This window comes from Danio rerio, chromosome 1 (assembly GCF_052040795.2).
Source record: "Danio rerio strain M-AB ecotype USA chromosome 1, GRCz13ab, whole genome shotgun sequence".
Classification (NCBI taxonomy): Eukaryota; Metazoa; Chordata; class Actinopteri; order Cypriniformes; family Danionidae; genus Danio; species Danio rerio.
Genome location: NC_141021.1, coordinates 9,759,480 through 9,783,480, shown reverse-complemented (window position 1 = coordinate 9,783,480; position 24,001 = coordinate 9,759,480). Strand labels below are relative to the sequence as shown.

The 24,001-nt window shown below is 38.2% G+C and overlaps 2 protein-coding genes across 12 annotated transcripts in view; one reads left to right on the top strand and one right to left on the bottom strand.

Moving 5' to 3' along the window:
• slc5a10 (solute carrier family 5 member 10) overlaps positions 1-24,001 on the top strand; it is a 51,707-nt gene that overhangs the window by 8,453 nt on the left and 19,253 nt on the right. For 5 of the 9 annotated variants that reach the window (XR_015476198.1, XR_015476199.2, XM_087236694.1 and 2 more), the window contains 4 exons: positions 2,279-2,384; positions 4,510-4,590; positions 9,643-9,848; positions 12,408-12,543. Coding sequence is in view for 5 of the 9 variants with exons in the window: in XM_087236694.1 (XP_087092820.1) it covers positions 2,279-2,384; positions 4,510-4,590; positions 9,643-9,848; positions 12,408-12,543 (529 nt within the window). In the remaining 4 variants the exon portion in view is untranslated. Of the gene's footprint in view, positions 1-2,278; positions 2,385-4,509; positions 4,591-9,642; positions 9,849-12,407; positions 12,544-22,225; positions 23,957-24,001 lie in introns of those variants that run through there. The other 4 variants (XR_015476201.1, XM_087236698.1, XR_015476200.1 and 1 more) reach the window with 2 other exon arrangements.
• On the bottom strand, positions 9,480-22,523 carry sack1gb (scaffolding CK1 anchoring protein Gb). Of its 3 annotated transcripts, XR_015476197.1 has the most exons (6): positions 21,307-22,523; positions 19,177-19,344; positions 18,958-19,082; positions 15,108-16,341; positions 12,514-12,581; positions 9,480-12,277 (listed from the first exon to the last, which is right to left on the bottom strand). XR_015476197.1 is itself a non-coding variant. In XM_087236692.1 (5 exons), exons 1-5 carry the CDS (start codon positions 21,763-21,765, stop codon positions 11,795-11,797), a joined length of 2,469 nt encoding a protein of 822 aa, XP_087092818.1. In that variant the 5' UTR covers positions 21,766-22,523; the 3' UTR covers positions 9,480-11,794. The 3 variants fall into 3 exon arrangements, 2 of the variants coding, with proteins under 2 accessions (XP_087092818.1, XP_087092819.1); XM_087236692.1 differs by lacking the exon at positions 12,514-12,581; XM_087236693.1 differs by lacking the exon at positions 9,480-12,277 and having other exon boundaries at positions 12,400-12,581.

The following is a 24,001-nucleotide window of genomic DNA, read 5'->3' as shown; positions in this document are numbered from 1 at the left end:
TTCGTACGACTGAACTCATACGAATTCATACGAATTAGCCACTAAACTGGCAAAAGGTAAGATACTTACGTTTTCTCGTGAGATCAGGCTGGAACTATCTTAGTATGATGCATCGTGTGGGGAAAGAACGATGTAGTCAGAAGTTTTTCCCAAACCCGTAGTTTCTCTGTCAAATACCCATAATGAAGCTCTTAACGGGTGGAGTAATTACTTCTTTAGAAAAAAAACATAATTTTCTGTGCAAGTTATATTGTTTTATACACACTTAAAATAAAATTCAATAGTAGTTTTGGTAAAAACGTGCACTCGCTTTCCATATTAATTGAAATACATGTAAACGACACATATAGGACCTATATATATTTCCTTTACAAATACGTTTTTCTGATGAGACGTTAAACCAAGGTCCCAACTCTCTGTGGTCCTTAAAAATCCCAGGATGTCCTTCGAAAAAGAGTAGTGGTTTAACCCCGGCATCCAGGCCAAATCTGCCCTCTGGCCTCTGTCCATCATGGCTTCCTGACCATCCCCATATCATAACTGGCTTCATCACTCTCTCTCCTCTCCACCAATCAGCTTGTATGTGGTGTGCGGTCTGGCACAAAATGGCTGCTGTCGCGTCATCCAGGTGGATGCTGCACACTGGTGGTGAATGAGGAGAATCCCCCCATTGTGTAAAGCGCATTGAGTACCCAGAAAAGCGCTATACAAATGTAAGGAATTTATTATTATTATTAAATATTATTAAGAACATTCAAAATAAAATTACTTAGCTAACACGTATTCTAAGCTCATACATAAATCATATCAATCTTTAATGGTTGCAGGCCTAAATTACAGTAGGCTATCTATTAAGAAATGAAAAAAATCCTACTTAATAATAATAATAATAATAATAATAATAATTATTATTATTATTATTATTATTATTATTATTATTATTATTATTATTATTATTATTATTATTATCATCAAATAGGATATTGTTTATTTTTTATTTTTTAAAGGTCTACTTTTACAATTTGACACATTCAAACCACTGCAAAAATGTTCTAACCAACACGCCCGTGTCATATACAGGCACGTGTCAGATACATTTCATAATAAATAACCTACTATAAATTAAAAAGTATTAACCTATGCTATTTTTTTTTTCACAAGCTTTGGAGACATAACATATATTCCGCTTTTAAATAATAGGTCACCTACAGCTTTCGTCATGAGCCACGGCTGTGTTCAAAATGATATCAATGTTTTCAAAGTGCACTGTGGAGGGAATGCAATTGTCAATATGAAGATCATTAAAACTGAACTGTAAAAATATTTGAAAGCAAATTACACCTAAAAGAGCTGACTTTAATGCTTTTTTAAAAATCATTCCAAGTTTAAATGTTAGAACTTTCTAAATGAATAGGGCATACGGGGGATAACTGAGAATAAAACACAACCAGAAACTATGTTTCTAACTACAGCTCTAGAGGTGTAATTGCAAGCGTACAAGTTTGCAACGCAGTTTGTGAATGTTTGTTGGAATGATGGAATTTGGTAACGCCAAATCAATTAACTGTGTTTGTTACGAAGCAACTTGCAAACTTAGTTGGCTAACGATGGAAACAAACCCCAGATCCATTCGCACAGTTTCATCTTCTCAATATCCCTCTTGATCAGGCTCATTGTCAGAGTTACTCATGGTTTTAAAAGATAAAAAAAAATTGCTTGACTGCCACTTTGCCATTTTTAAAATACAAATATTACTTAGGTAGACCACGATGCAATTATTTATATATCACTAATTAATGAGAGTGATTGTAAAATGTAAGAAAGCTGATTGGTTGAAAGCATTGTTAAGGGCCATTAGTCAAATCTGCCTTCTGCTTTAACTTGTGCATGGTGATACCCTCTTTGCTTCCTTTCATTAATATCTCTCACAAACACATACACACACACACACACACAAACACACACACACGCATGCACGCACGCGCTCGCTCAGAGAGAGATATTCAATGGGCACAAGTTAATTAAAATAAAATAAATACCGAAATGCAAAACACTAATATCTGACATTTTCTGGAACAGGATCTGGCTAGATCCGGCTACAAGGATACCAAAAATTATCTTTGGCCATTTTACTCTAAATCAAGAACTGTAGAAAAGTTGAAAAAAGTAGAAAACCTGGTGGAAGATGAAATAAAAGTATCGTATTATTCCATACAGACAACATCTGAGCAGCTATCCAATACTGTAACAACTGGCATTAACTGTGTGTGGTTTGCAGACGGATCTGTACTCTGGAGCCCTGTTTGTCCAGGTGTGTTTGGGCTGGAATCTCTACCTCTCCACTGTGCTCATGCTGGTCGTCACTGCCCTCTACACTATTGCAGGTTTGTGATTGCATTTAAGTACTTTTGCATACACCCTGACAACCCCCTAACAACACCTTAGCAACTGCCTGGAAACCCCTCACCATACCCTAGCAACCACCTAGCAACACCCTAGTAACTTCCTAGCAATGAAATAGCAACACTTTAGCAATTGTATGGCAGCCACTCAGAACACCCTGTCAACCACCTAGCAACACCTAGCAACCACTCAAGACTCCCTAGCAACTAGCTAGCAACCACTCAGAACACCCTAACAACCACCTTAGGTACTGCCTAGCAACCACTTTGGACTCCCTAGCAACACCTTAGCAACTGTCTACCATACCATGTAAAACACCTTAGCAATCACCTAACAACACCCTAGCAACTGTCTTGCAACCACTCTGAACCCTTAACAACCACCTAGCAACCACTCAGAACACACTAGCAACCACCTGGCAACACTTTAGCAATTGCCTAGCAACTACTTAGGACTCCCCAGCAACTACCTAGCAACACCTTAGCAGCTGCCTACTAACCACTCAGAACACCTTAGCAACACCTTAGCAACTGTCTTGCAACCACTCGGAACCCTCAACAACCACATAGCAACCAATAAACCAATTTTCCCCTATTTATTTTTACTGGAGTTATTTGAAACACTCGATTTAGCTTCTATTCATTTCATTCATTTTCCTTCGGCTTAGTCCCTTTATTTATCTGGGGTCGTCACAGTGGTATGAACCGCCAACTTATCCAGCATTTTTTTTATGCAGCGGATGCCCTTCCAGCTACAACCCAACACTGGGAAACACCCATACACTCTCAATCACACACATACACTATAAACAATCTAGTTTATTTAATTCACCTATAGTGCATGTCTTTGGACTGTGGGGGAAACAGGAGCACTTGAAGGAAACACATGCTAATATAGAGACAACATGCAAACTCCACACAGAAATGCCAACGGATCCAGTCGGGACTTGAACCAGCGACCTTCTTGCTGCAAGGCGACAGTACTAACCACTGAGTCACCGTGACACCCTGACATGCTTTCTATTTATTCATTCATTCATTTTCGGCTTAGTCCTTTTATTAATCTGGGGTCGCCACAGCGGAATGAACCGCCAACTTATCCAGCATATGTTTCCAGCTGCAACCCATCTCGGGAAAACATCCATGCACACTCACTCACACACACACTACGGACAATTTTGCCTACCCAATTCACCTGTACCGCATGTCTTTGGACTGTGGGAGAAACCCCATGCGCAGGCAGGTAGAACATGCAAACTCCACACAGAAACGCCAACTGAGCCAGCTCAAACCAGCGACCTTCTTTCTGTGAGGCGACAGCACTACCTACTGCGCCACGGCGTCGCCACTTTCTATTTAAATAAAATTTATTTGTTGAAGACACCAAAATCAGACGTCTCATCTTTGACTCAAATGGATTAGGTAATCAAGTTGTAAAAATAAACATGTGTTAATGTTTTCTGCTAACACATGAATCAAGGATGAGCAATTATTGGAACACAGCACGTTCATAATTCATCCTTCTAATTGTAAAGTATGACTACACATTTCAGCATTGAGCAGTTTTATAATTAGCATTTCCACGACTCCTTTTCTCGACAAGAAAAAACTACAAGAATAATCTTGTAGAACAGCTTTTTACGTCACACCGCACTGCACACACAGATTTACAGCCAAGCGAGCAGATGTGATATTCTCTGTAAACATGGATGGAGTGGAATACTGGTTAAAGCTTATGGTTTGCATCAAGAATGTTGTTCGTTTGGTTACTGCAAAGTGCAAATTACAAACTAAGAGTCCTCAATCAAGCTCCTTAACCACAAGTTTGAGTGCTACTGTAAATTGTTTTGGATGAAAGCTTCTAACTGTTTGAACTCTCCCGGTGAAGTCCAGAGGTTCAGTAAGAGTTAATTTCTCCAGCAGTAATTATAGTCTACATGACTGATTCCAGCATAATTGCATAATTACATTAATCCGCCGCTCTGCTGTCACCGTATTCACTCCTCTGTCTACAAGTGCTGATTCAGACTTGACCCTGATGACTCAGATCACATTAAACCATCAAGAGAGAATTGAGCAAGAACCTTTCAGTCCTGTGTTTCTGCAGGTGGCTTGGCTGCTGTAATCTACACCGACACTCTTCAGACCTTCATCATGATCATCGGAGCTGTCATCCTCACCATCACGGGTTAGTCAGTCTCCGGCCACTTCTTTTATTCTGAACCGGCAGTGATCTAACATCAGCTGACACTATAGGGAAGAGAGAACGTTGAGAAAGTGGCAATGGCAATGTAGAAGGCCAGCTGTGAGTTTGACATATGTGACCCTGGACCACAAAAGCAGTCTTATGCTGTATGGGTATATGCTTTTATGCCAAAAAATCATTAGAATTTTAGGTGAAGATCATGCTCCATGAAGATACTTGGTACATATAAACGCAAATATCAGCAATCTACTTTTGATTAGTAATGTGCAATGCTATCAGTGATGGAAAGAATACTAAAAAAAAGTCCCATTACTTGCCTAAAAATGTAGTGCAAATAGAGTGAAAGTATCTGTTGATACTAAAAAAATACTCAAATTATGATTAAAAAACTAGACCTTTTAAGGAGTATTACACTGTAATACAAATTAATTTGTGGATGTGTCTAAACGTAACATTCTGTAGTGCATTTAGTTGTTGTACACAACATCATAAGACGTTAATGTTAGGTTAGATTTTTAGGTTGTGATGTCAGGTGACCAAAATTCAATGTCTAGGCAATGTCTAAAGACAATGTTATTTGGATGTCCAATAACGACATCAAATGACATTCATGTTTGGTTGATTTTAGGTTGTGTGGGAAGTGACCAAAATCCAACATTGAGCCAACATCTTAAACCAACATCATATTGACATCAAATACTGACATTTATTGGTCAGTTATAGCAACCAAAATCCAACATCTGATAGATGTCATAATGGTAACCTCCACACAACCTCAAGCTGTAACATCATCAGATGTTGATATTCGATTGGTTTTAGGTTGGACATTGAGGTTGGCCTGACATTGGGTTCTGATGTTAACCCGATTTTCATTTCCAAACAAAATGCAATGTCCCCACAACGTTAGGGTACAACGTTAATCTGACACCATGTTGACTTCTTGTGTCTGCTGGGTGTTTCGGTCATCATACAGCAAACATTAAATTAATTGTTCATTAATGTTCATTATTTACCTTCTATGTGCGATTTGATTGGACAGGAATGACAGGACTGATTATCATAATCCCCATAGACAAGAAATAAAGTAGTGACTGCAGGTTGAAGGAAAGTAGTGAAGCAAAAGTACATATACTGCACTAAAAATCTACTCTAGGTAAAGTAAAAGTACACATCTTTAAAACTACTTAGTAAATTACAATTCCTGAGAAAAGCTACTCAATCACAGTAGTTTGAGTACTTGTAATTTGTTTCTTTACACCACTGCTTGCTTTGCACTTAATGTAGGTGTTTTACTCAGTATTCAGCTTTTTTTTTAACCCTCAGATTCCAGAATATCAAATAGGCAAACATCGTCTATCACCAACTATAAACCAATGGAAAGCTTATTTATTACATTTTCAGGTGATTTTTAAAAAAAGACACTTATGACTATGATTCTGTGGGTCACATATGTCGATTTCACGTACACATTTTGTCAAATTAAAAGTCAAATTAAAGGAAAAAAGGGAGAAAGTCTTACGTTTTCTTACCTCATGGTCTATTGCTGCTACTGTATAGGTCACAGTTGTCAAACTCAGTTTCAGGAGGGCCACAACTCTGCACAATTTAGTCCCAACCACACCTGATCAAACAAGCCTAAAGGACTTAATTAGTTTGATCAGTTGTTTTTAATTAGGAAATCGTGCACCTATATGAAGTGCATCTGATGCTGCGGTCACACGAGCTTGAGCTTGTGAAATTCTGTCATATGGCGCTGTAAAAAGGGCAGGATTAAACATGACGATTAGACATAAAAAAGTGAGCGATTGGTCCATATTTGACATTTCTTTCCAGAGAGGTCATGTTTTGATTTTCGATTGGTCTCACAGAATCACAATGCGATTTCACAGGTCAGAGTTCACCAAGCTTGAACTTTTCAATGGAGCGAACTGCGAAACTTGTCGCAGCTTCCATTTCCAGTCTGACGCATTCGCATGCATAAAAATGCAAGTCTATTGAGGCGAAAAGTGCAGTGTGACAGAGGCTTTAAGCCAGCAGTGCTCAACCCTGTTCCTAGAGATCTACCTTCCTGCAGATTTCAGCTCCAATCCTGATCAAACACACCTGAACCAAATGATTAGGACCTGAACAGCAGTTGATAATTACAGGCAGCTGTGTTTGATATGTTGATAGGTTGCAACTAAAATCTGCAGGAAGGTAGATCTCCAGCAACAGGGTTGTTTAACCCTACTTTAAGCCAATCAAAAATGACCTCTCTGGACAGAAATTTGTAATTTGATAAATGTGTAATCATCTTGTTTAATCCCCCCTCTTTTCACAGCACCGTACGACAGAATTTCGTACACAAACTCTAGTGTGACCACGGCATAAGGGTGTTAAAGCAGGGCTGGAACTGAAGCTGGAGCTGCGGCCCTACAGGAACTGAGTTTGACACCCCTGGTATTAGCAAAACATATTATATACAATAAAAATGTCAGTCAATCAATCAATCAATCCAGGTGTTGAGCTGATTACATAAATAAAGATGGAATTTAGCATCATGCCGTCAAATTTCAAAATGTAGTATACAAAAAAAACGCAAGTCCTTTTTTGTTTTGTTTTTGCAAAAAAGGTCTGGAGATGATCTGAGGTAAATTTGGTGAACATTGGACAGCCTGGGCAAGCAGTTAACACAAATTAGGATTTCAAACAAAATGAAAGACCAAAAGTTGATTTGATAATGGTGTAATTACCATCAATGTTCTTGGCATGATCCAAGGAACCTGTCAAGACCAGCCAAGCTATAATGAAAAAGCTATTACAATATTTCATTTCAATTTCTTTATAATTTTTGACCACAAATTGGCCAAAAAATGTTGGGTTTAATTCCCTTCAGGGCATAATGCTGAATAAACTAAGTTGCTGTTTAATATGCTAATGTAAAACATACATCATACCAAAGTTCTAAATGGTTACCATATGAACAATTTAACTTCCTACAGTGCTCTGAATGAGTTTTTTGCTTGTTAGTTTTGTTTTGGAAGATCGAATTAATTGTTAATTGGGCTGTCGCAAACGAAAGTGAAGAGCGAGTTGGTGGGGTTGGGGGGTTTTGGTCATAGTGTCATAGGCGGAGGGGAGGATGGAGCGATGTCGTAAACAAAAGAGCCACGGGTGGCGGGCGAGGTGTGTGGGTTTCCAAACCCTTTATAGTAGGGCTGCACGATATTGGAAAACCTGACATTGAGATTTTTTGTTTTGACGCTGTATATACAGTTGAAGTCAGAATCATTAGCGCCCCTGAATTATTAGACCCCCTGTTTAATTTTCCCCAATTTCTGTTTAACGGAGATAAGATTTTTTTTTACACACATTTTTTCAACACATTTCTAAGCATAATTGTTTTATTAACTCATTTCTAATAACTGATTTACTTTATCTTTGCCATGATGACAGTAAATAATATTTGACTATATATTTTTCAAGACACTTCTAAACAGCTTAAAGTGACATTTAAATGAGAAAGTCTTTTGTTTTATTTCGGCTAAAATAAAAGCAGTTTTTAATTTTTAAAAACCATTTTAAGTTCAATATTACTAGCCCCTTTAAGCTATACGTTTTTTTTTTTTTTTTTTTCGAAACCATCGTTATACAATAACTTGCCTAATTAACCTAGTAAAGCCTTTAAATGTCACTTTAACCTGAATACTAGTGTCTTGAAAAATATCTAGTCATATATTATGAGAATATTTTAAGAAATTTGGTGTTAAAACTATTGTGTTAATAAATGTGTTGAAACACCACTCCGTTACACAGAATTGGGGGTGGAATAAACAGGGATAATAATTCTGACTTCAACTATATTTACTGTATATATATATTGAGATACGAAAAATTTTACTAACTTAGATCTACATAATTATGGTAATAATAGTAAAAAATAAATAGTGCTTTATGGTTTTCTGAAGAGTCTAACAGTAATCAAGTAGAGAACTTAAACAATTCAGTTTAAAATAACATGTTCATCATTGTGTGTGTATATATATATATATATATATATATATATATATATATATATATATATATATATAATCTTTAATAAACAAATCTAATCCTGTGACGCATAAACACATTGAGATATCAATGCTCAAAAGATTTAAACTCACCAGCCACTTTATTAGGTACATCTGTCCAACTGCTCGACATGGTCAAGACGATCTGCTGCAGTTCAAACTGAGCATCAGAATGGTGAAGAAGGGTGATTTCTTTGAACGTGGCATGGTTGTTGGTGCCAGACAGGCTGGTCTGAGTATTTCATAAACTGCTGATGTACTGGGATTATCATGCACAACCATCTCTAGGGTTTACAGAGAATGGTCCAAAAAAAAAAAAAAAAAAAGCATCCAGTGAGCGGCAGATTTGTGGGCACAAATGTCTTGTCGCCACCAGAGGTGAGAGGAGAATGGCCAGACTGGTTTAAGCTGATAGAAAGGCAACAGTAACTCAAATAACCACTCATTACAGCAGCAACTGTGTGATGCTATCATGTCAATATGGAGCAAAATATCAGAGGAATATGTCCAGTACCTTGTTGAATCTATACACAAAGGATTAAGGCAGTTCTAAAGGCAAAAGGGGGTCCAGCCCAGTACTAGTAAGGTGTACCTAATAAAGTGGCCGGTGTGTGTAGTGTTCAGCCCTAATTTATAGAAAATGATATCCGGTTAGGACACCGTAAAACAATTATAAACCTGCAGAGCTGGTTTGCATAGAGATTTAGAAATGGGGAAAATCCCCTGAAATGCTTTTAGCTACTTACAGAAATTCGCCTATAACTGAAACTGAAATGAACAACACGGAAGCAAACAACACACGAGTCTAAACAAGCTAAAGCAATTTAAATACTTTTTTTAATTGGAACTGATTCAAAATGTACATTCTGTTTTTTGACGCCATGCCATTTTGACGTTAGTACAAAAGAGAAATATTAATGCTAAACTGCTACATTTCACCCAAATCAGTAGTAGATTTAGCTGATGTGCATTTACCTTACAGCATTCAACAAAATTGGAGGCTACAGTAACCTGGAGAGCGTGTATTTGCAAGCCGTGCCGTCCAAGATCATCCCGAACACGACATGTCACCTGCCCAGACATGATGCCATGCACCTGTTCAGAGACCCAGTGCATGGAGATCTTCCCTGGCCAGGCATGACGCTGGGATTAACCATCATTGCAACATGGTACTGGTGCACGGATCAGGTATGTTCAAACACTCTCAAAAATACATAATAAGACTACCCTGGTTCACACAAAGTAAAAAGCCTCACAACGAGGAAATTATTGCAACTGCATGCTGCATTGTCACATTCTGCTATAAGAAATATATAGCAGATTAATATAGAAGAGATAGACGTAAGTGGCTTTACAGGGGGAAAGGGCTACCAAGACTGTATAACTGTCCACAAATGGACTTAAAACAAGGCAGACATTTGCATTAGGATGCAAATAAATAAGAGGCTGTGAGGAATTCGCATCAATTCAAATAGAACTACCCTGACTCCTGCGGCACAAAAAATGTCACCAAAACGATTCAAGTATATCCTCTCCTCAGAATCTGTAGGTATCAGTGTGTGCAGACTAGCATTTTTAAAGCAGAATGGTTGAGATCGTTTAGAAACTGTATTTGTAATTAATCGTAACACTTTCCTTCTTTAAAGTACAGTGCACATCAACTCCTTAAAAAAGGGTTTTACTATATTCAAACCTTTTTATGAGGAGAAAATAATAGTTAAACAAAGATTAGAATAGAAACTATACAACTCCTGGAAATACTGACAAAGTTGGAGTCTCTTCAAGACTCTGTAAATGTGGTCCTTTCTGCTGTGGATCAAAATGTAAGTCTTGGTCAGTCTGTCAGTCAGAAATTAATTAATTCAGCATTGCATGAATAGGTTTCTGTTGTTCAAATAAGCAGGTCTAATGGCTGGATCTTTAAGGGTTTGGTCTTGACTCCAAATCCAAAGCTAGTCCTGGAAGCCTGTTTACACCAGCAAATATTCTAAATGAAACAATTGGTCGGATTTTTACACTCAATTTTTGTTAACGCCAAAATAAAAAGACACCATCCTATTGGCTAAATGATGCTAAAAATGCAGTTTTTATTAGTTGACAATTATGGAAAAACTGTAAAGCCCAAGGCTGTTCCAGGTTTTTTCCAGATTTCCAATCAAAACCTTTTACTGTAATGGCAAATTTGGCCTAATGCAGATTTCGGTCTACTTCTTAAAAGTGGTGAGTAGTAGACAAGCTCAACCCTGGCACCTTACAAACCACAAGAGCTTCACACATCTGCCATAAACTTAAATTCACATGTGGAATATGGTTTTCAAACATTTTCATGTGAAATCCATACATGAAAATCATCCAAAACTGCATTTGATGCGTTTCCCATGCATTCCATATGTGTATTTTAACATGCAAAACGTTTTTTCTCTCTCTTATGAACTTATTTACATCTCTAATTAGGGTCGTACGTTTGTGATTAGGTCAACAAAAACACACCTTAACACTAGGTGTAAACAAGGCCTTAAACAGGCTTTTTCGCAGTACAACGGAAAAGAGATTAGAGCACCTCCCTGTAAACAAAGGATTAGCTGCACTAGCGGCATGCAAAACACATGTCATTCTGAACAAATGTCATTCGTTTAAATGAATTTGTTTAGCGCAACAAATTTGAGCACCAAACGTAAAGCTGAGTGTAAACAGGACTTCATTTGTGACAAAACCGAAGAAAACGTCAGCCTCGGTTTAGTCTTTTGTTTTGACTCTGATTTGTGTGCTGTGCTTTTTAAACAATAACTCGCGGTTAGCTTGTACTGTACCTTAATCTTTTCAACATCCTTTTCCCAGAATCTGAGACAATAATTAGTCAACAACAGAGGTGAATGTGAAATTTCCATCACCATGGTCACAAATCCACCACCAAATTCCAGTCCACATTACTCAATAAAGGCACGTCAGTGAAGAGTAAGTCTGTCTGTAACAAATATCCAGAAAAGTATCAGTGTTTGTTTGCCACTGTAATACTCGTGTCAGTTGGAGATCCAGTTGAACTCCATGTGAAGTGGTGGATAAATAATTGCACATTCGCGCCTTTGTAATCAATACAAAGTTGTTTCTGCTGGGAAGAAGCCACCATAAATCAGTTAATTGTCCTTGTGCCTCTGTGTCAGCAATTTATCCCCCAAAGCAAAACCAGACGTGTTCACTGGAACCTTCGCCTTGAGGTGTTTGAAGCTGGCATATTTAGATAAAGGAATTCCTAATGGCGTACGAGTCTCGACCCGTCTATGAGGAGACAAAGACTTTGTCTGAGAGACCCGACGAGCGGGAGAGAGGGTTTGGGTGTGCATGAGCCTCTGAGCAGGCGTTTGGCTGGTTTGCAGTCTTTCAATCCTACAGCCAGGGTTTTGTCTCCTAGGCGATCGTCCAGAGCGGTGTAGGTTTTGCTGGTCGGATCCATTAGAGGGTGGTTCAGGTGCATACATTTTCCCCTGCCAGTACCTGTGGCCCCCGATCAAGTGATCACTGCTTTTAGGGTGCCTATGAAACCCTCCAGGTTTACCAATCACCAGTTTGGCTCGGCCGTAAGTGTCCCGAACAGGCGACCTAGAGACCGTCTTGTAAAGCTGAAAGGGAGGAAGGTATACATGAGACAGAAACAGGATAAACAGGCATGATATCAAATGTTCTGACAGGAATTGTTCTAATAAATTTCTGTTTAAAAAAATAATGATCATGTTGGTGGATTATTGGCAGGTAATCGTGCAGAGGTCTCTGTCAGCCAAGAGTCTGAGTCATGCCAAAGGAGCGTCCATCTTTGCCAGCTATCTCAAGTTGCTTCCCATGATGTTCATCATCTTACCTGGCATGATCAGCAGGGCACTGTACCCAGGTACTACACACACGCTCCAGCTGCTGTATCCGCTAGTGCTGCAAAAATTCAGTGCTATGTCATCTTTTGTCCAAGCTTTGTTGCCTCTCTAAAGTAATCAGGTCATACCAGATTAAGGTTAAGCCGTTTTTTAATTTGTTAAGTGACTTAACCAAGTTTTTCCAAATTATTAAACAGCATGCACTTATAAAAACAACCTTAAGCCTTGCATCCCAGAAAATACTTTTGGTTTTAATATATACTACCTGACTACCTGTCTTGTTGTCGAACCCAATAGTCTTGTTGTCAACAAATATTAACTTTACTTCTAGTTGATCATTTGGAAAAGTGGCAGAAGGTTGATTTTTTAGATGAATCATCTGTTGAACTGCAGAACTTGAACTTGCAGAAGACCTATTTGAACTCGCATGGACATTAGATTCTCACAGAAATCAGTCAAGTTTGTTGAAGGAAAAATCAGGGTTTGGGGTTACATTCAGTATGGGGGTGTGCAAGAGATCTGCAGAATGGATGGCAACATCAAAAGCCTGAGGTATCAAGACATTTGTGCTGCCCATTACATTACAAACCACAGGAGAGGGCAAATTGCAGTCCAGTGACCAGACATGAACATTATTGAGCATGTCTGGGGTAAGAAGAAGGAGGCATTGAAGATGATTACAAAGAATCTTGATGAACTCTGGGAGTCCTGCAAGAACGCTTTCTTTGCCAGATGACTTTATTAATAAGTGATTTGAGTCATTGCACAGATGTATAGATGCAGTCCTCCAAGCTCATGGGAGTCATACACAATATTCATTTTTTCCACTGCATCAAGACTTTATATTCTATACTGTACATTATTTCTGTTAAGTGACAAGACTTTTGCCTAAGCAAAGTCAGACCTTACTGTTCTAATTAGAGCATTAAAAGTCAAGGCATGATTATATTTTATTTTGGTAACATAAGCATAATCTAGAGGCATTTGCCTTTCATTTAAGCCACCTCTGATACCAAATGATCAACTAGAAGTCAAGTTATCTGTTGTTCCTAAAACTTAGATTGGCAACAAAACTTTCGTCAGGTAGTGTACACCAGCCTTGAAAAAGCATTTTATTGCAAACAGCTGACAAATAATTCAATCCCAAGTAAACAGAAACATTAGGAAGAGATGTGTAAGAACTTATAAAGGTAGAGATGCAGCTATACTATAATGCTGTTTAGAAATTATTTGAATGAACAAAGTAAACTGTGAATTTGAATTACACAATTAAATATCCAATGTTAGGTAATATAAATGGGTCAAAGATCAGATGTCAAATCTAGATATTTATATTCATTCAAAGATATTAAACAAGCAAAGAATCATTTAGTGTTTTAATGGATAGTTGCAAAATATAACAATTTTAAATTTCAATCTATTTGTTTGTTACGGCAGTACTGTGATCCTTAAATCCATTATAGTAATGTGTTGTGTACTAGGGTTGGGCGATGTCGACCAATTTGGCATCGTACAATGTCTTATGTGAAACATCACGATTGACGATGGCATCGTCATCATACTAAAAAGGGGGGGGGGGACTGGTAGAGTGTGCGTTCGACATGTCAGAGGAGCGAGGAGGGATCCGGGGGTGAGAAGAGTGCGCGACTTTGAGGATTAGGAGGGATACGTGAGATTTCAGAGAGATTATCACTCATTTGCTCATCAAACTGTTCGATGTGCACTGCTCTCTGACTGGAGCTCAAAGGAGTTCATGACAGTGTGTGTCTATGTGTGTGTGGTCATGTGATGTGCGTTTTTAGCGGACGGAGGGCCGTGCAGAAATGCTAGGTAAAACGATGTGGATGTAAATAATTTTTGTTCTAAAATGCCATTTTGACACTAAGACGTACAGTATTAGTGTAAACAGGGCCTGAGTGTGTATTTTTCGCGAACGGGTTTACGTTGGGGGCGGGGCGGAGAATCGGCGATGCTGGCTCAGCATCGTGTTGTCTATTGGCCATCGACGATGGACGATGGCATCGTCTATCGGCCCAACTCTACTGTGTACAAGTAATTTTTCCACAATAAAAAAACTATGCTTAAACAAGATGCATTGTAATGTATGAAGACAAATAAAGTAGTTACACCACTGTTTTGATGCTTTAAATCCCTTTATCATCGTTGACCCATTATATTGAGTATATCAGATTGACAAACAATATATTGTCCCTCTAAACAAAAGTTTCACATCCTCAGCTCATGTTGACTACAGACAACTTTTTCAGTGGGGAAATTCCACTAAAGTAAGGATCGGATAAAACCTTACGTCATGTTTTAATCTGATACTACATTTGCATGTCACCCTCCTCCTCCCCACCACCCCCCACATATATGTTTTAACACTTATAGCAGGTTCAGGCGTGCAGGAAATGTCAACAACATCCCGGAACGCACACCGACACACCCTTGCGTTCCATAACACACACGCCTGGCTTCTTTTCATCTATCTGAGACACTCCCAGGTTTATTGGACTGGTAGAGTGGAGAGCCAGATCTGATAAAAATCACTTTCACATTCAGACACGCTAAAATTGACACCTACCTTTGCTTTGTCTCTGCTCTGTGCATTGAGTCGATTTTTCTCAACAGTGCTCCGTAGATCAGGGTCATCTGATCGCAAGTCCAGCATGGATTGAGAGAAGCGGGCCATCACGTTAAGCGCATCAGGGCTGTGGTCTCCAACACGACCAGAACCCGTTATCCTTCCGTTAGGGAGCTTATCGCTGCCATCAGAGTCAGTACATTCATAGTATTCATCAGAGGTTGTGGAATTCTCATCTTTATCCTTTAATGAATGTGCACAGGTTACAGCAGTGCTATCTGCATCGTTGTCTTGAAGGTCCAAGTGTGCATCCTTTGAGCCGATGGTCTGGTTTTCCTCTCGTTTCACTAAAGTGACCTCTGCGTCTCCAGAGCCTTCTGACATATTAACTACTAACTGAAGAGTGCGTGGTTTGGGCACAGGAATTTCTACAGCCTGCTGAACTTCTACTGGTTCAGGATTGGGCTCTGGTTCTTGTGCTGGTGGGTTGGGTTTGGGATCTTGCTGTTGATCTGGAGAGTTTGGCGTCTGAGATGTATTGGCTGGAGTATCTTGATTGGCAATGCTAGAATCAGGCTGAGGCTGAGGAACTGATTGAACATTTGGTTCTACAGCATTTATTTTAGGCAGTTGTGTTGCTTTAGGACGAGGAGTTGCTTTTTCTGGGAGCGGATCCTCGGGTGGCGCCGTAAAAGGGTCTTTAAAGCGGATTGCTTGAGATGTTTCGAACATTTGTGAGCGCATTAAATGCACTTGTGCTGGCTTGCTTGTGTCACGGATATTAATGAACCCAATAACATCACTAGATGGATCTGGTTCTGGCCAGATGGGCAGATAGAGAATAAGATCTGCCTTTGGCAAACCTACAAGTCCTGGGTGCTTTGGTGGTGCTTCCGGCAATTCCCGTTGAGGCTTGGGAAGCTGGACCATAGGATTTGGGGTGTTACTGTTCTTAGCACTGGCTTTGTCAGAAGATGCTTTGCTTGAAGCATCTGCATTGACCAACGCATATTTGGGGTTGATCATTTTTCTTGCAACATTTACGGGAACAGGGGGAGGAACGGCGACTGGAATAGGTTCTGGCTCCGGAGGTTCCGCCATTGGGATCTTGGAGAGGTTGACCCCACGAGAACTCATGTATAATTCACGGAACTGCTTGTCGAATGTCTCAACAGCCTGTCCTGTCAGAACAGTTATGATGTTGCGGTCCAAACGAGAAGCAGTCCATGTAAAACTGAAACATAAAAATGACAATAAATAAATGAATAACATGAGCACCCCTTGAGCACACATTGAATGTCATGATACTTCTGTTTTTCATTAGTGTGACAGTAGCTCACCAACTTTGTTTTGTCTGTTCACACTTCCCTTTTCTTTTTGTATTCTGGCATTTCCTGCCATGTGCCATGCGGTTTATGAGGCTTGTCTTGTGATTTGATTATTGTTTGACTACTCCTTTATATTATTCGGTTTCTAGTTGAATTGTTTTGTTACACCCTTGTAAATGTTTATTCTCTAAATTTGCCTTTGTGTAATGACGGCCCTTCCATCTTCTCCCTCAGGTGTGTGCGTGAGATTGTGGAAGTCTCTAGTTACCAAATTTTAAACCCTTCCTGAGATTGAGGGTTTATTCATTTATGTATTTTTTTATTTGTATTTTTATCAAGGGTCCCACTCTAAGCGAAACATTAAATTCTCTGTCTTTCCCTGACTTTCACTGATTAAAAAGCTAAATTTCCATAACCTATAATTAATGAAAAACAGGCTGCTGTTGTGCTTTGCATAATATTTAAATTGACTTAGCTTGAATATCCTTTTTCAGGACTTCAATAGTCATGTGATGAGAGCAACAGTGGATAATTTACATTCAAGACAACGATGCAGGTACTTCCATTTTGTGTGGCTGAGAAGTGCTCCCCCTCCTATAATTGATAGCTCTAAAGTAGCTTTACAAATTAACATTTCATTTTTCTGTCTTCTGCTTTTTACTACTTGGAATTTGAAGTGGTCCTTATGAAGCCACAGCTCCTATAATGTATATTATCTTGACATGTTGGCTCTTAATTAACAGCTGCAGTCTGGTGACTGCATTTTACTTAAGTGATTGCAAGTTGATGAGCATGACAGAAAGAAAAAAGCAAAGCTAAAAAGTAACTTAACCCTAACAAAAGATGTGAAACAATGCATTAAAAACATAGTGTAGAAAAATTCTGATAAAATATTTTAACAAATAGAAGAGAAAAACAAAAATCCCTGATTTACCATAATTAGGATAAATATAATTTATTAAAAATCCCTGACGTTCAATGTATAATAGATCTTTTAAAATTCTATGATATTACATAAATTCCATGACTCATGGAATGAACTACATTAAACAAAGTAAGTTTCAGGTAGGTGATAAATCAGAATTAGAGACACTTTTCACCATTAACAAACTTCTTCAGCAATTTCCCACAGCTAAATGCCATGGCATGTAGCTTTTACTAGTATACTAGGGCTGTGTGATTTGGGGGAAATATGTAATTGCGATTTGATTTACGATTTAATTAGAGCTTCAAGCTAATTTTTTTTAATTCAAGCTTCAGCTCAATAATCTGTAAGCCGTAGCAACAACTCTGCGACAGCTCTTAAAAATTGTCTGTTTTTTGTTTGATGTCTGTGACTTTGAAACCAAAATATTCCCATATTACAAATGCTGTTTTTCTTTTAAATTAATTCATCTATTAATGCTTCTGGACCAGCAGATGCCATAATCCCAATAGTCAGCACTTTCCAGTTTGTTTTCATTTTCATTGATTTCCGCACGATTTCCTTGACGTAGGGTGTCATGGGGGTTGTAAACGACAAATGGTTGTCGTGACACAAGATTCAATCGTTTCTTCTTGTGTAATGTGGCATAGTGCATGACAAACAATACCATGTCTGCGATGCCTCACGACACCATCGCAGACAGTCTAGCATATTTAATTTTCTGAAGCATAGCGGACTGGTTCTGAAGATGTTATTCTTTATTTTTGTTTATATATATATATATACACAAGCGCTGTCAAAATTAACGCGTTAACGAATGCGATTAATTTGAAATAATTAATGCGTTAAAAAAAATTAACGCAGTTTTTTTTTTTTTTCCTGTTGTGGCCAGGGCAGACGCCGGGCAGTTTACCGCTGTTTCGATGTACTTTTTGGGCCAGGCTGATCGTCTTCTTATGATCTGATCAGCCCATAAAACACTCAGCAGACTGTCATGTCTTTCTGCCTCCACTTAGAATCCAATATGAAAATCAATGTTTTCTTTATTGGCATTGATTGTTTTGAAATTCAAGTGGCATTAACATGCCTGTGTTTTAATTTCTGTAATAAATATGGCTGTCAAACCAGGATCTTGATGGTTTATTGTGGGTATGTTGTTTACATGAAGAAATCTGTGTTACAAGTAAACAAAAATTCAAATAAAGAATTATATTTTGAATTTAAATAGTATTTGTCTTGCGTTAACATTAATTTTACACTCGAATAGACAAAATTACAAGTTTCAGTCTTTTAAATGCGATTAATCGTGATTAATTTTCTTTAGAAGTGCGATAAATTAGTTAATTTTTTTAGCGATTGACAGCACTAATATATATATTTTTTATATTTTTTTTTAATATATATATTTTTTTTATTGCAGCCTCTCGCGATTAACTAATCGCAACGTTTCAAATTGTGATTCAATTTTGATTAATCACACAACCCTACTCAGCACAGTATATATCTAAACTTCTTCCAGATGAGTGTGATTCCCTTATATTTTATAAACACCGCCTCATGTATACATACAAACACAATAAAGAGCACACATACAGACCTGTATGATCCGGACACAGCACGGTCTCCATCCACAAACATGAATTTCTGACTCAATGAGCCTCGCACTTTCTGAGCGGAGCGTGTGTAGAATTCAGAACCACCGATGCATCGTACCCGCAGATGCTGCAAACACAAATCATCATTATTGCATAAACATAAATTGCACTTATCTTGAAATTGTCTTCAAAAAACATAAGTGTATGCATCTTTGACCTACATTAAGGTGTCCTTTATGCATGTTGGCTCTCTCGCACATAAGGAGAAAGTGCTGTACGGCTGCATTATCAATAATAATGTATATAGCCACTTTCTTTTTAAAACCAGCCTCTATTAGATCCTTAAAAATGTCAACGTCTGTGAAAACGTCCATCACCACTGCTATCATCTGCAAACACACACACACACACACAGTAAATGTATGTTAAACAGTTCCCAGAAAAAAACACAGATGCTTTTATATTCTTAGTGTACAAATTACTATACGGGTCAAATTACAATTACAATTCTATTGTCAGCATTGTATGATCTCTTTATTAAGAAGACAACGTGCTGATGTAGACACAGAACAACTCCTACACACCCTGAATCAGTCGTACTGCACCCATTAAGACCTAGATCTCATTATAAGCTCTCATTGTGAGAAATGTCTTTGAGTAAAGAGACAAAGTAATTGAGTGTGTGTTTCAAGGAGAAGGGGGAGGAAGAGAGTTTGTGCCGGTATGTGTCATGGCCGAATCACTGGGTTCGAGCTTTAGCAAGTTTCAACAAGAAAAATGAGTCAGTTGGAAACCAGTATAGGATTGTGAAACTTGATGGATATTTGGACATTCAGCATGTTCATGTTGTTTTCTGCTGAACTCAAGTCATTCTGCAAAGTTCTGCGTTATCTTTTGAAATATTAATTAGCTTGGAAGAGAAGGGTTGTGATGAAAAACACGTGTTGACATACATACAGCAGCTATTTTGCTTAGTTTGGCCGCAACCACCTAGGACAATAGTTAAATCAATATTGACATTACTGTGTAATCATCCCCCTGATGTTGCCATTTAGAGGTAAATGATTTTAATAGCATTAATATTCATCCTTTTTAAATTCAATTTAATTAATTGTATTTTTTATTTTTTTTTTACAGTGAAAGGAAAACTACATTCAATATGGATTTTTGAGCTTGATTAAAAACAAAATCTAAATAAATACAGTGAACAATTGATTTCAAAAACCTTTACATTTTGGGAAAACATACATTTTCCAAATGTTATTGCAATATCCATTATGGGGAAAAATCCTATCCAATTGTTCACAGCAAGCAGCAGATCAAAAGCAGTTCAAAAGCAGAAACAATCCATAGTTTATGTGCAGATATTTTTTCTTATCAGGCTGATAATGGCAACTTTAAAGGAGCAGTTCACTTCCAGAGTGAGATTTCATCATGTACATACCCTCCATTTGCTATAAATCTTTAGTAGTTTCTTTTTTCTATAGAACAAAAAAGAAGATATCTTGAAAAATGTTGGAATCTGAAGAGTTGATGATCACATATTAGTGGTAACATTGGAAATCAATAGTGACCAATGATAACAATATTTCCAACAATTATCATGATGCATTACAACCATTTAAAAGATAGTTCTAGCAAAAAAATGAAATTCTGTCAACATTTACTTGGTTCAAACCTTCATGTTTTTTTTATCTTTAAAAAAAAACATATTTTGAAGAAAGTTGAAAGCCTGTAACCATTGATTTCTATTGTATTTCTTTTTCTTCCTGGAAGTAAATGGTAACAGACCTCCAGCTTTCTTCTAAATATTCTAAAAAAAAAACTTTTTCATTCAACAGACGAAAAAATTATTAAAGGTTTGAAACGTTTTCATTTGTGGGTGAACTATCCCTTTATTCAAATGATTTTTTTAATTGAACCTAGCTTGGTCCAAATTATCAGTGGGGATTAAGAAGTATTTAACTGCACTTATAGAATATATATTTACATACTTGCTTATGGGTGAGTGTAAACCCTGAACCCTACTGAATATTCGGTCTGAAATCATGTAAGCATTACTTCAAAACAACTTTAGCACGATTATTTGACCGTGAACAATGTTGTACTTTGATATTCATTGGCTGCTAATATGATTTCACTGTTAGGAATTACCAAAGAATAATGTTCTTAAAATGTTAGAATTAAGGAGAAAGTCAGAACGTGTGAATATAAAACCAACTTCACCTCAATAGTCAGATGATGATCACAAAAGAACCGGTTTAGTGCTTATCTTTTAAGGGTCTACAGTTTCTGGGACAGAGTGACCATACAGTACAATCGTGCTTTTCAAGATTGTCTAGTTTACCAACCTTCTGTGCTTGCGCGATGGCCTTTCTCACAACCTCTTTTATATGCGTTTGTCCGTCAATCGGCGGTTGCGTGTACACATTAACACGCGTCACTCCGCGGTAAGAATTGCAGTCGGGCCATCCGAGATCCAGATTCGGTATGGATGTGTCAGAGCGATCCGGCCAGTACTGTAAAGACACTGCCCTGTCCTCTCCCTCCGTCATACCATCCTGTTTTTGATGCTCAGAGCCGGGTTTATACTCTTCTATGCTCCTGCGAAACATCTCGAGTTCGGGTTCCGATAGGAAAGGACGCAGTTCACGCTCCTTCACAAAGGCGTCAAACGCGTCGCGTCCTTTCGTGGCAAGAGATTCAAGAGCGAGCCGCTGGTCCTCGCTGTAGAAAAACTCCGGTTTGGACTCATTTAGACGCCAGTTCACATGATTGTCATCAAGACACTGAACCTGAGAGAGAGCCATTGTGTTTCCAAAAACAATCCAAAATTGCTTATAAAAGAAGGAGATTCTTTCTTCGAGTTATAAGTAATGTAATTAGTTAAGAGCTACTGTAATCCCCCAAAATGAAGTCTTGGGGAAAAGTGTTTCCTCCGTTAACGGCTGGAAAAGTTCCTCGTGTAAAGCGTTTCCATATTAAAGGAAGCACTTTGTTGTCAAATAATGCGGATTGGCGGTCGTATAGAATCCTTTTATATATTTACATCAAGGTAAAACTGTGTCCTAAAGATAGAAACTGCCCCTCAGATGTTACTTGATCATGTTACCCCGGGTAGTCCTACTTCAGTACAGAACGCAGTTGACCGCAGAGCCGCAGCAGATCATCTTTCAGTTGACAACAGGTAGAGTCGAACAAAGCATCTCCAGAGGCTCTAGTGATTAGACACACCTCAGTCACCTGACCGGGAGGAGCACACACACACACACACACATACACGCGCCCAACAGGCTTCAGCCACGCCGACTGGATCCGCGTTCAGGCTCTTCCACAAAAGCAGAAAGCCTCGATATCACCGACTCCGACGAGCAAACAACAACAACCATCGTAAAACAAAGTTTACGGATTGTCACTACAGTGTTGACAGCTGAGCATAACTTTCGCGTTCTGTCCGATTTTAATAATGTCCGGTTAAAAATTTCCGTGGAGTTTTTGCGTGACTTTGCGCCACTTCTGCTGACTCTGAGCTACAAAGAGGAAGAGGCCAGACGTCGGGTTGCATGAGGGTCGATGACGCGGCGTCCTGTCCGAATATTACACGGCTGAGTCAACAGCTACGTGGGTTTGGGCGGGGTATCCGGGAAAAAAAGTGACAGGAAACTGTAGAAAGTGAAACAGACAGTTCCTATTTCCCACCAGACCTTTGGCAACAATGTAGCTTCTGGAGACAGATAGACAAAAAGTTGAATGAACAATAGGAGGACTGGTTGTCAGACACAACTGAACTTCCATGAGAAATTTAAACCTTTTTATTAAAATATAGATATACCTATAGTAGGCTATTAACCGTGTTTTGGCGATTGCCATTTGATTTGTGTGACCACAGATTAACAAAACCCATGCTATGCTAGAAAATAGGGCTGCACGAAAAATCGAACATTGCGATTTTTTATGGCAATATAAACACAATTTCACAATTTTGAGTTGAACTATTTGGAAAAAATTTATAATTTCAGATATTGATTAGGGTGATTCTGTAGAGGAATGCATACAGATATAATAAACAATCTACAAGTATAGATAAGTTCAATAAAGAAAAGATGCAATGAACAGCGTTTTCCAAACTGCATTCAGGTATACAGTAATTTGAATAATCAAATGTAAAATAATACTGCATTGTTTCCATTTTATAAACAATTCCATAACATGAATTGTTGTTAATTTGTCAAAGGTACAAGTGGTACAATTTGTTATGCTTGAATGCTTTTAAAAACTTCACAGTCACTGGCCAAAAAAAGAAAAAAAAAACCTTCTAAATAATAATTTTTAATCCAGACTCATCTCCAGACTGTATTCTCACGATGTGACTATTGTGAATGATCACAATACGATATCGATGCTGAAAGGAATGATGTACTGTGCAGCCCTACTAGAAAACTAATTTGTGGTTACCATTGTTTTCGTAAGCAATGTTCCATCGTTATTCAGCTTTTTTTTATTTTTATGCTAAACCCCAAAATATTTATTCAGATTCTATCTTAAGTTCCAATAAAATCAATGTTCCCAGTCTTAACAAGACTTTGTATTAGTAAAAGTAAATATTTCAGTTTGATAGACAAAAATACTTGTGCATAAAATGCACAAACGAAGTTACTGCTGTCACTGTACTGTATATGTAACAGAATCTTATGTCTTTCTCTTCGGCTTAGTCCCTTTATTATTTCCTGGGTCACCGCAGCGGAATGAACCGCAAACTAATGCAACATATACTTTACACAACGGATGCCCTTCCGCTGCAACCCATCTCTGGGAAACATCCATACACACTCATTTACACTAATACAATACGAACAATTTACCCTTCCCACTTCACCTATACCACATGTCTTTAAACTATGGAAACCAGAGGAAACCCATGCGCACGCTGGGAGAACATGCAAACTCCACACAGAAAAGCCAACTGTCCCAGCCGAGGCTCGAACCAGCGACCTTCTTGCTGTGAGGCGACAGTATCTTATATTTATTAATTTATCTTATAAATAA